The sequence below is a fragment of the Pistacia vera genome, unplaced genomic scaffold (genome assembly GCF_008641045.1).
Source record: "Pistacia vera cultivar Batoury unplaced genomic scaffold, PisVer_v2 Contig221, whole genome shotgun sequence".
Taxonomy (NCBI): Eukaryota; Viridiplantae; Streptophyta; class Magnoliopsida; order Sapindales; family Anacardiaceae; genus Pistacia; species Pistacia vera.
In genome coordinates, this window is record NW_022196026.1 from 369,158 (window position 1) to 382,553 (window position 13,396).

Below are 13,396 nucleotides of genomic sequence, written 5' to 3' on the forward strand. Positions count from 1 at the left end.
ATATATGGGAAAACCCAACCTTATATTATATATTCTGAATAGAAGGAAACTTAAGCACCCACACAGTGTTTCTCACTGATTACAATTTGATCCCAATCACAGATTCAGCACCCAAGTTACAACAAAGGTATACACACACATATCCCTTGCCCTCTCTCACTTTCTCACGAATTTACAACCTGCTTGCCTTATATACATGTTCGCATAACAGTTACAAAGAGGTTGCAATAGCAGTTACAATCCTATCTAGCAGTTACATAGCAGTTGGCTTACATACAAGTCTATCTAGACAAATATAACCATCCCAAAGCCTTAGTCCAGCAACCATGTAGCCTTGTCTGATCATCCCATCATCTAGTGCACGACCACATGCACCCCACACACATTGCTCTCTGCCTCATGCATGTACTCAGCCACTTGTTGTTTGTCTTGCATGTTTGCACACATCCCAGCTCGTGTGCCTCTGCTTAACCTGCCCATGGGCACCCCACACCCATGTTAACACATGCCTGCATGCGCATGTTCTAGCTTGCAAGTGCCCACACCCGCTAGCCATCTCATCAGTGAGTACTTGGCGTCCCAACGCTCAAACACCCCATACTTGATCTCGCCCATCCTTGTTTAGCATACACCCGTGTGTTGTCTTGGCAAGGTTGTAGCTAAGGATGAAAGCCACATGCCTACCCTTGCCTTGGCATCCTTAAGGGTCTCACAGTTAACCTCTTATGCTGCTAAGTTGATAGACCATTCATACCAGGCAACCCAACTAGATTTCCTTACAATGGTGTTAATTCAATAAGCTCCATGATTTCATCAATGAACATCTGCAACCATTTTTCAACCAAAAAAAAAAAAAAAAAAAAAAAAAAATTAAAGTGACAAGCCAACAAATTTTTAAGCATTTATGTCTTGTCTCAATCTCAATTACCGACCTTCCTAGCTTTAGAGTTCACATTTCTAGGGGTAATCGCAGCCATGCTGAGTAGAGCAAGGATTCATAGACAGTAACATGAGGAGAGTGAATGTCATTTTGCTCACAATATCCTAAGGTTCGAGCAAATGTTTCCTGCTTCTTCAGATACCCTGAAATTGTGATGTTCCCTTCTATGTATCCACCAGTCTTCCTTCCGGCTAGCACATCCATCAGAGTGGTTTTACTAGCACCACTTACCCCCATTAAAGATGTTAGAACACCAGGTTTAAAAGCACCACTCACACCTTTCAGTAGCACCAATTTTTCATCGACAAGACCTTGATCTTTCATTTCTTGTTATTCTACAGCAAAATGTAATTAGTTCTCTATTGCCATTTATTTTTGGACAACAATACTTTCCAGTTTCCAACTTCAATTATTTATCATAAGTTACCTTTGGCATGCCTACTGAGTATGTAATATTTTCAAAGGTAATGCAACGTTGTTCAAATGGAAGGATCATTCCTCTTCTCTTTTGATGAATGATCATAGCAGCAGTTTCTGGCCTCATGAATAATGACTAAGCTAAGGTGGTTCTTCTACCAATATCATTTCCTTTTTCTGTTGCCAATCAAAATTACTTGTCATAAAAAAGAATAAGGGGGCCAATTTGGCAAAGAAAAATAGAAGAAACTACCTTTGACCCCTCTTTAGTGACCTAATATGCTTAATGATACTTTCCCACAAAAAAAGTTTCAAAATACCACTTTCCCACCCAAAGTTAATATTTCGCTACTTAAAAAAATTCTCTCCATCACCACCATTCGAACCTCCGGTCTCCTCTCTGCAAAACCCCTCTTACTGTAACACCTGAGTTCTTGCTGATTTTTTACCATCGCAAAGCTAGGGTTTTCCCTTCTTAGATGATTTCCTACTAATTCCAGCGACGAATATTCAATTGGTCACCACCATTTGATTCACCGGCCTCCACTCTATAAAAACATTCTTACCTTGGGCCTTGGTAACTCAGCGAACGCCGATTGAGAAAGTGAAGTATATTTTGGGTATTAATGAAATATACACGTTGAATGGGTAAAAGGTATTTTGAAACTTTTTGGGTGGGAAAAAGTTGTTTACTGTTTTAAATTACACCAAACCATTGGTCATGTATAATTGGATACAAGTTGATGAAGTTTTTTAATTTTACTTAATTTTTATAATCAGGGTGTCTAGACCAACTTGCGCACAGCTTAGATAATCTCTAGGGCCCATTGAACATCCTACAAGTCCAATTGTTCTAGGTAAGCCACAAATGTGGTAGGTGGCCCCAAGGTGGTTTGAATTCAGAAAATCAATAAAAGGAGCAAATCTTCTTGACCACTAGACTAATCCCTTGGGTGGGTAATTCAATATTAAAAAAATAGCTTGTGAACTGAGCGTTTTTTCCATCTAATCAGTACATAGATTTCGTAAATAGTATGCTTAAGCATCCTGAAAACTGTGTTTAAAACGAGTAGTAAAGCCACACAGTTCTAATACCTATTTTTACTCAATTTTTTTTCAGCCCATATTGTTTATCAATTATGGGTGAATTGAGGATTCTTTTTGAATCTCTTTTTTTTTTTCTTTTTTTTTGTCATCTAATTGATACTGAGGTTTGGTAAACAACACACTCGAGCGTCCTATAAACTGTGTTTAAAACAAGTAGAAAAGTTGCACTGTCCTAGTACCCTTTTTCACTCAGTTTTTCCTAGCTCGTAGTGGATCTCTATTATGGGTGAATCGAGGAGTCTTTTTGAATCTTTTTTTCGCCTTCTAATCAATACTGAGGTTTGGTAAACAGCATGCTCAAGTGTCTAGAAAATTATGTCTAAAATGAGCAGAAAAGTTGTATAGTCCCAATACCTTTTTTCACTCAGTTTTTTCCTAGCTTGTAGTGGATTTCAATTATGGATGAATCAAGGAGTCTTTTTGAATTTTTTTCTTCACTGTCTAATCAATACTGAGGTTTGGTAACTAGCATGCTTGAGTGTCCCGAAAACTGTGTTTAAAACAGAAAAGCTGCATAGTCCCAGTACCTTTTTTCACTAAGTTTTTTCCTAGCATGTAGTGGATCTCGATTATGGGTGAATCAAGGAGTCTTTTTGAGTCCTTTTTTTTTTTTTTTTTTTTGCCATCTAATCAATATTGAGGTTTGGTAAATAGCATCTCAAGTGTCCTAAAACTATGTTTAAAACAAGCGGGAAAGTTCAAGCAACAATCTTCAACCCGCACAACTGTAAGGCCGAGCATGCTGTTTACCAAACCTCAAGTTTTAATATATTATATCGAATTTTTTTATCACCCTATTTAAAAAAGAGAAGACCTTTCAAATGGGATACTCTATTTTAAAGAAGGATATTTATGGGTCTCCTATTGTTTATTTTCAGTATAATCAAATTGTGTCCTCAAGTGTGATTCTGAGTATCAGTTGAGTGGACACTACATGTCGTCACGTACACATAACAAGTGTACTTCTCTACCTTGCCTATGACTCGTTTATCAACCTTCACTTTGGCGAACAAGCAAAACAATCATTTTAAGTCGACCCATCACTATTAAGGAAAACTCCAATGAATTTTAACCTCCCACTGGTAGAAGTGTACCATTTTCTTTGGCAAACAAGGTTCCGATGAACAATAGTTTGATTAAAACCATGGTGATGGAAGGCATATGTGACTGCTTGGGTCGGGTCGACTCGGCTTGGGGTAAGGTTGCAATTGGAGCCGAGTGGAGGTGGGTTTGATTTCTTAGGGTATCATGATCTGAGGCAGTGAACAATTGCCTTGGGTGATCTGGGAGCCAAGAAGAGGAGGCATGGGGTTGACCTAAATTCCAATCTAACAAATAGAATTGGCTTACCTTGTCTTGGAGGGCTTGATTCTTTACACAAATGGTGGCATTTTAACATTCCAGAGCTTGGTACTTGTCATTGCTCTCTAACACCAGTGTGGTGAGGGCCACAATCTGAGCCACAACGTCAGGAGTGGGGGTTTTGATGTTTTCAATCACGATGGATGAATTAGGAGAGAAGAGTAGAAATACTAGGTCGTTTAAGTCAAATAGTTGTTAGGGCCCCATGGTGGATGCCAAATTATAGACAGTAAAATCTACGGTCAATTTGGAAGGGATAGATCCTCTGAAAGTAAAGCCACTAACAACCTGATGGACTTACACAGAAAAGAAAAGAGAACATGAAGGCTAGATAAACATTGGTGTGGTGTCCGCCGTAGATACTCCAACACTTTAGTCAGCGAGGGTAACAGTATTTAGTGAGGGTTGAGGACAGGAAGGATTATTGGAATAATGCAGTGGTTCTTGGGAGCAAAAACTTTAAAGCTATGTGCTACAGGCGATTTTTGAATGAATATTGAGAGGGTTTGTGCTTGTTTATATAGTGAACCCAAGGGGTTGGAATCCTACTTACTAAAGGAGTTCCAATTAGGAAGAATATATGATCTCTTGCCTTTATTAGATTAAGCTTAACACTTAGAGTAAGATTCGAGATCTTGACAGAAGTGAAAATATAATAGGATTCTGATTCCTATTTATAGACTGCTATGGGCTCATGGGTTGAACCCAATTTAGGTTAACTTGTAGAGTAGCCTAACTCATAGAGTGGGCAGGTCACAAGTGACTTACTAATATAGATTAAGCCACCTTGTGAACTGTGTTTAAACATACTATTTATACATGTAGTGTTTCTGCCGTCTAATCAATACATGTAGTGTTTCAAATGACTTTTATTGATTAAGCTATTTGAGGTTTTCAGTATTGAGTTTGTATTTATCAAATCAATAATACATAGCATAATGATGTCTAATATTTGGGTAATTCAAAAAATAGTTTTCGTAGGTGGTTGTCCTCATTTCATCAACAACCTCAAATAGCTTTTGTATACAATAGTTGACTTGATTCGTATGATTAAAAAATTGTGCTTTGGATAGTCTAGTGGTATTTTAAAAGTCAGTGAATAGGAAAGTGTTATTAGGCCATTATTTGGGTGGGAAAACGTCATTTACTCTATATTATATATTGAATACTTTCTCTTATAATGATCGATAAAGATCAATGGATTGAAGATCTACAAAGATATTAAAAAACCGATGAGGGTAATAAATCTATATACCACAATGATTGATGTTCTCTCCCCTGTTTAACACACTCATCACATAATCTTATAATATTGTATAAAATTGAGATCTCAATTTTAAATTTCAATTAAAACCACTGGTGATTATAGAAAAGTAGCACATGTATTCTTTGCATCATCTTATCAACAAATATATAAGCTAGAATTTTAACAGTGTGGCATTATCTTTTTCCTTCAAAGAAAGTAAATAACCTAATTTCCAAATTTTAGTTGTATAAAAATTAGTGTTTGTTTAAAAAAAAAAAAAAATAGTGTTTGTATGAGCAGGATTTAAAAAGACTCCTAATTGATACTCAGATCATCAATATAGTTTTCGGGGTGCTAAGTTCGAGCATGTTGTTTACCTCTTTTCATTAACCATTAATTAATGACCTAATATGCCAATTTGCTGCATGAGGAAAATACCATTTACTCTTCTCTTCTCTTTTCTTATGCAAATATTTGATGTTGAGGTAGTAATCCTAGGGTGGGTTTGTCAAATATAAGAGCTTCCTCTCAGTTTGATTTGAAGTGTCGAGTGCAAAATCGACGATGAAGTCAACTAGCACTTGAGACTTTATGGCGGTGCGAGGTTGGATAGAGATGTCAAATTCATTCAGCTCTATTGTCAATTGAATGAGCCCCAAAAGGTTAGGTTTGTAGAGGATTTTCTTAGGGGGTAAGAAGTGGAGACCACAATTAAGTGGCATTGGAAATATGGTCTTAACTTCCTTGTGGCGGTGATAAGAGCGAGTGCAAGCTTCTCAAGTTGGTTGTATCGTGTCTTGACATCAAGCAGAGACTTGCTAGTGTAGTAGACAGGCAGCTACTTTCCTTCTTCTTGAATAATACAGTTGAGATGGCCGATTCAAATACGGCTAAGTAGGTGAGTAGTCTTCCCTTGTTTTTGGTTTAGAGAGTAAATAAGGTAATGTTAAGTACCTTTTCAGTTGGGCTAATGCTTCTTTGCATTCTAGGGTCCATTCAAATTTTGTGGACTTTCTAAGGGATGCAAAAAAGAGATGACACTTCTTCGTTGACTTTGTTATGAACCGGTTCAGCACAGCCACCCTCCTAGTTAGACGTTGGACATCTTTTATGCAAGTAGGTGAAGGAATGTTTAGGATTGCACAAATTTGGTCAAGTTTAGCCTGAATGTCGTGCTATGTGACCATATTGCTGAGGAACTTTCCAGAGGAGATGTCGAATGAACATTTGGCTAGATTCAACTTCATGTTGTACTTTCGTAGTACCTCAAACGCTTGCCTTAGGTGGTCAAGGTGTTGGTTGGGGGTCAGCGACTTCACCACCATGTCATCGATTTATACTTCCATGGAATCTCTTAACAAGCTGGCAAACATCTTATTCACAAGACACTGGTAGGTGGCACCAAAGTTTTTCAAGTAGAACGACATCACCTTGTAGCAATAAATACCCTTCTTAGTGATGAAGGCAATTTTCTCTTGATCGTTTAAGTGCATGAGTATTTAATTGTAGCCTGAGAAGGTGTCCATGAAACTTAGTAACTCATGTCCAACGGTGGCGTTAGCATGTTAATGTGGGAAAAGGAGAAGGAGTCTTTGGGGCAAGCCTTGTTCAGGTTAGTGAAATAGATGCATACTCTCCATTTCCCATTCTTCTTTCGAACGACCACTACATTTGCCAACTAGTTGAGGTACTAAACCTCTCAAGTTGAGCCGTTGCTTAGCAGCTTCTTTACTTCCTTGTTGATCACATTGTTTCTCTCTAGAGTGAGCTTTCTTCTCTATTGTTTCACCAGGGTAGTTCAAGTTGGTGTTTAGTTTGTGCACTGTTGCTTTGAGGTTGATCCTTATCATATTGGAGTGAGACCAAGCAAAGCAGTCTTGGTTCTCCTTGAGGAAGTCTATGAGCTTTTCTCGGATGTTGGGTCTAAGTAGGGCACCCACTTGGGTCTTTTGATCTGGGTAATGAAGGTGCATTTGGACTTCATCTAGCTCCTCTATAGCTGGTTGGTCCAGCTCGGCCCCTCTAACCGAGTGGGACTATAGTTACTACATAGTCCCTCGCTTGATCTTGAAGGCGTTCTGATAACAATCTTTAGAAGTCTTTTGGTCCCCCCAAATTTCTTTTATTCCCCACTTGGTAAAGAACCGAATGGTCTAGTAGAAGGTAGAGGGGATGGATCGCATGCCATGGATCCAAGGTCGACTGACAATCACATTGTAAGGGAAGGGGGCGTCTAGTGTCATAAAGGTGGTTTGGAGGTTGACTCCCTCGGCGTAGATTGGCAGAGCTATCTCCTTTATTGTGTATTTTTTTTTTCCAAACTTAAGCCAATGAGTAGAGTAGACCGACAGATGATGTTTGACTCATCTATCCCCATGACTTTGAGTGCCTCAAGGAACATGATGTTCGTTGAGGAGTCGGGGTCTATGAGGATACTCTTGATAAGGATGTTGGCTATCTAGAAAGCATTATGGTAGGGGTTCAAGAACTTCATTGCTTCGTTGTCAACGAACTCAATGGCCAAGTTGGTTGCCTTCTACGAGGGTGGCCTAGAGGATTGGACCTCGGGGTTAGCTACGGCTCTGGCGTGATATTTGTCCAAGAAGTATCTTACACTGCTTATTTTTTATCTACTTGACATCACATTGCACAATTCGTCCGTAGGTGATGCTTTTGGTGGAGGTGTAATCTGGCAATACTTATTTGCTAGGGTGTTCTTCTCTTTGTCCATTAGGAAGTCGTGGAGGTGGCCCCTCTTTAGTAGGTCTATTACTTCAAGATGGAGGGTGATGCAATCAGCGGTGACATGGCCATAGTCCCCATGGTATCACACCATTTGGTGGTATCTTGCTTGGCCTTGATGTGTGGTAATTTCACAGGCCATCTAACAACTTTCCCATATTGAGATCTCAATTTTATACAATATTATAAGATTATGTGATGAGTGTGTTAAACAAGGAAGAGAACATCAATCATTGTCTTATATAGATTTATTACCCTTATCAATTTTTAATATCTTTGTAGATCTTCAGTCCATTGATCTTTATTGATCATTATAAGAAAAAGTATTCAATATATAATGTATAGTAACGACTTTTTCCCACCCAAATAATGACCTAATAACATTTTCCCTTTCATTGACTTTTAAAATATTACTATACTATCCAAAGCACAATTCTATAATTATACGAATCAAGTCAACTACTGTATGCAAAAGCTATTTGAGGTTATCGGTGAATTGACCACAACCACCTACGAAAACTATTTTTTGAATTACCCAAAGTCATTTTTCTCTCAGTTGAAGGTTTGCTTGTGGAAACAACATTTGCCATACTAGCATAACCCAAAGTACACTGCAGATTTTGTCACAATAGTCATTTCCTTGATGTTTGGGACAATGTTTTGGGATCTGTATTAGTAAATGATTAGACTATATGGGCTGTTTCAACAAGGAAAAAATCTCCATTTAGTATTGCAATCAACAGATAGATGTTGACGCCTTCAGAAAGGGGCTTCTCCCCGACAATGAGTTATATAAGGAGCTCACCAAGTTCAACTACTCCACCATGGAAGATGTATTAGCTCAAGCTCTAGTAGAAATAAGGTGGGAAGAGGATTAAGTAAACCGCATCAAACACTCTGCCTATGAAGATCGTCGTTCTAAAAGGACTGAATGATGCCAAGATAATTGTCTCGTCGAGCCGTACCACCAACCAAGGAGAGTCAGTAACTAAGACAACTGATGCCCAATGGAATGCCACCTGGCTTGCACAATGAAAGGACATAAGTCCTGCCCCATTGATATAAGGTGCCCGACTACAACCTAAACATTGAACCTACGGAAGTACTGGCTATATTAATATTAAAGGGTGCATTTGTTTTGTTATTTTGGATAGGATTTTGGGAATAATATTGGATAGTTAAATAGGGTGAGTACTATAAGGTAAAATTTTAAAATTAACAAAAAAAAAAAAAAAAACCCCTAGGTTTGCTAATTTAACTAAACACCCCAATATATAAAAATTTTGTAAAATGACAAAAATACCCCCACTCACCCACAGTGCCAGATTTCGGACACTATCGTCGGAATTTGGCCAAAAAATGGCGTTACAACACTGACCGGTTGGATCTGGTCAGTCGTGCGTCGATATGGCCTTTTCCGACCAGATTCACCACATATCTGGCTGAAAAAGGCTAGATCTACAGTTAGATCTGGTTGTCGACGACCACAAAAGGCTAGATTTGGCCATTGCAAAGATATGGCCATCGTTGACGGTCAAATCAGCGAATTATCGGCCAATTCTGATTATTTTTACGCTGTTGTGATAGATTCCGGCAACCACCGATCCGGCACCATGGGTAGGTGCGGGTGTTTTTGTTAATTTTTAAACTTTTTTTTCTAGGGGTGTTTAATTAAATTAATAAATTTAAGGGGTTTAAAAGTAATTAAAAAAATAGAATAGTATTTCTCAAATAATAAAACAAACAAGTATTTTAGGAATAGGATTAGGAATATGGATAGGAATAACAAAACAAACTCACCCAAATATATTAATATTGAGTTCATGTGCTCAACCATGTCCTTCTCCAGATTGAAACTCTCCAAAATCATCCTCCTAATTGTTTGATCTAATTCCGATACTTGCTCCGAAAATGAATGTATCGTTTTGCTGCAATTGATTGAAATAGATAAATTATGTAAGAGATCAAAATAATATGATAAATTATTAACATCTTGAATATTTTTTTACCTGAAACTTTCGTTTCCTTTAGGCCACAAAATATTGGTCATGCTTTTGACTTTCTTGATGATGTTTACGTCATCAATGCCCATGCTTTCATAGAGAGGAACTTGAGGGTATTGTCCAACATAACCATGAAAGGGCCTTTTTGAAAGGTTTCGAAGTTTGGTTTGTAATGGTAGGTCAAAAAGTGCTTCCAGTGCCCCAAAAATGCTTTTCCAAAGCTCTACAGGAACTTTGTCAAACAAAGCCTCGAAACAACCGAATTCTTTAAAGGCTTTTCTGACTTGGGATTTCATTGAACCCCACTTAGGAGAGCCTGGTTTCAGGTTTGGCTTGGAAAAGTCTATGACTAGAAGTCGAATAGGGGTTTCAGAGACCATTTCTGTTAGCCAGACTGAAAAGAGGGCAGTTTTGTAAAACTGCAACTCCACAAAAGAAGCGACGGCATCGTTTTGAGAAGAGTAACTTTACTCTTCTGTTTATCGTTGAAGCTGGGTTTATTTTGCAGCATTTTGTTCTCTCTCTTTCTTTGTATATAAAGAAACGAGTCATTGTAAAAGTGTATCTCTAAGAAAATTAATAATAGAGTTCACGAATTCTCAGATTTTTCTTTTCAGTTCTTTAGTTTCTCATGGTATCAGAGCCTGAGACAAGCGTCAACGGCATTGATCTGAACAAGTGATTTTTGTTTTTTTTGGCATCAATGGAGAAAATGCAGAGTGTTTCAACGAATCCTCATCTCTCAGTTTTTTCATCAAGTCTTCAGGTCGTCACTTCCAAACTGACAAGAGACAGCTACACTAATAATTATCGATTCTGGTGATTGCAAGTCCTCTTCGCTGTAGGAGCTCATGAACTCGAAGAACATTTGACAGGTTTAGTTCCTTGTCCAGCTCCCTTTATTAGCTCTGTTTCTTGTTCAATTGAATTGAGTGATAGTAAATCATCTAAAACCCTAGCTAAAGAAAAGCTGAATCTAGCTTATGTAACTTGGAAACGAACTGACAAGTTCCTTGTTACTTGGCTTCTCGCTTCAATTTCTAAGTGCATGTTCACTCTTGTTGCAAAATGTCAGTTTGCGTCTGAAGTGTGGTTTAAACTAGAAGCTGAATTTGTAACTGAGTCAAAGGCCAGAGCCTTACATTTGAAGAATTTGCTTCAGATAACTCAAAAAGGCAATTTGAATGTTCATGCGTACGTTAAGAAAATGAAAGGCATTGCTGAAAGTCTGTCTGCGAGTGGTCAACTGATCTCACATGAAGATCTTCTTCAACATATCTTAGACGGTTTAGGTCTAGAGTTTGACACTGTTGTTGTTAATATGACCTCTAGGGTAGAGTCTAAGGTTGAACCAATTACTTTGCAAGAGGCTCAGTTTTTGTTGTAGAAATATGAGTTGCAGCTTGATAGGTTTAACTCTATAGAGTTTCATGGAGGTTTGGTTAATGTAGCTTCTCTTGAGAATTCAAGTGGTCAAAATTCGGTGCCTATCACTTCTAAGGTTTCCTCTGCACCTACTAGTACTTCTGGTTTAGTCACACATAGTCAGTCTCAACCACAAGGCTTACCAAATCCTCCCATAGGATCTCAGAATTATCCTTAATTCAGTCGAATGATCCTAGATCAAACTTTGGACATTTTGGTGGAAATTCAAGCCACTTTTACTCTTTATACAGACCTGTATTTGGAAGAGGCGGAGGAAGAAGTAAGGGCAGAGGCAAGCCTATTTGTCAAGTTTGCGAAAAAATTGGCCATACAGAAGCTCACTGTTATCACCGCTACAACTCCACTTACACTGGTATACCTCCTCAAAGTAACATGCCAGGACAAGGTGGTTCTGGTCCAGCTTTTTATAATGGATTTTATGGATCTCAATTTGGAAATTAGTAGCACTGTAACACTGGCAGTCCGTATAGTTCTTATTCTGGAAGTCAGCATGTTATTGTTCCCGCTAATGGATCCTATGATTCATCATCCCAGCCCACTATAAACTCCAACTTGCACAGTCAACAACAGCATACCAATCTACAAGGCAAACCATCTTTTACTCATCAACAGCAAGGGTTTCATGTCCCTAGTTAGCAAAGTTCCTACCAAAATGCAGTTCCCAACCAAGCTTTTCTTGTGTCTAATCAGTCACTTTCCTCAAACCATTATCCTCAAACACACATGACTGTCCCAATTACTGCTCCTGTTGATCCAGCCTGGTACATGGATTCAGGAGCTACTGACCATGTTACTCCTGATCCTACTCAACTAATTTCCAGCAGAACCTATGATGGAGTTGAGCAACTACAAGTTGGTAATGGTGAGTCTCTCCATATATCTCATATAGGCTCCACTTTATTTCCCAATTCATTTCATTCTAAGTGCTTACATTTGCACAATGTGTTGTGTGTTCCTAGAATAACTAAAAATCTCCTTAGTATTTCTAGATTCACTAAAGATAATCAAGTAACTGTGGAATTTGACTCTGATTGTTGTGTTGTTAAGGACAAGGCTACCAAGGCAGTGTTACTGCAGGGAGGACTTAAGGCTGGTCTATACCAATTGCACATGCCTTCTTGCTTCTCCTCTGGTTACACTTCTGGTTGTCTAGAAAAGTCAACTACTTTGAGTTCTAGGTTTTGTAATACTTTGGTTTCAAATAAGTCAGTAGGTACTAATAGTCAGTATAGTTGTAGTTTGCCCCAGTCTGTTAGTTCTCTGAATGATTTTCAAGATGCTAACGCCAACTGTAATATACTGACTAGCAATCCAATAAATGTTGTTGTTAATCACAATCACAGGCTGCAAGATCCACAATTATTTTGTAGTACTCAAAGTCCTGTCTCATATGCAAATGATTGTACTCCTAATTTCATTAATAAGACACAATGTTTGGAACACTCTAGTTTAAACTCTGTTAATTCTGCATCTGGAATGTTTGTTACTACTGCTGCTATTTCTGATATTCCTACAAATAATAATAACATCTCTAATTTGGTTTATAGTTCTGACAGAATTTCTGATAATACTCCTGCTTTTGATGATTATCCTAGTCTGAACAAATCTAATTCTGATTCTGTTCTGCATATTGCTTCTGTTGCAAATCATGCTTCTATGTTTTATGTTGTTGAAAATTCTATGGTTGATGCTAATGTAAATTCTACTTCTGTGTTGAATGATGATGCACATTCTGCTTCTATGGTTGCTGCTGGTGCAAATTCTGGTTCTGTGGTCCATGTTGATGAAAATTCTGCTATGTCGAAATTTCTTGTTCATAATGCTGCAATTAGACAATCTGACACATACCACAATCATCCTATAACAAATCATCCTACAGTTTTTCAGGCTAGCAATACTAGGAACAATGCCTTGTCCCTCTGGCATAATCGTTTAGGCGACCCTCATGCTGATGTTTTAAGTAAAATCTTACCTCACATTCATCCTCAACCTTTAGAACCTATTTCATCATTAGGTTTTTGTGATGCATGTAAACTAGGAAAACTGCATAGAAATCACTTTCCTAGTTCAACCTCTGGAGCTACACAACTACTTGAAATAGTTCATAGTGACATTTGGGACCAGCACCAGTAG

At 38.2% G+C, this 13,396-nt stretch overlaps 1 protein-coding gene across 1 annotated transcript; it reads right to left on the minus strand.

The window, feature by feature from the left end:
• Positions 1 to 1,493: 1,493 nt before the first annotated feature.
• LOC116130461 (probable 2-oxoglutarate-dependent dioxygenase AOP1.2) lies at positions 1,494 to 10,197 on the minus strand. The gene is made up of 3 exons (XM_031416205.1): positions 9,824 to 10,197; positions 9,615 to 9,742; positions 1,494 to 1,534 (listed from the first exon to the last, which is right to left on the minus strand). Exons 1-3 carry the CDS (start codon positions 10,195 to 10,197, stop codon positions 1,494 to 1,496), a joined length of 543 nt encoding a protein of 180 aa, XP_031272065.1.
• Between the last annotated feature and the right edge of the window lie 3,199 nt (positions 10,198 to 13,396).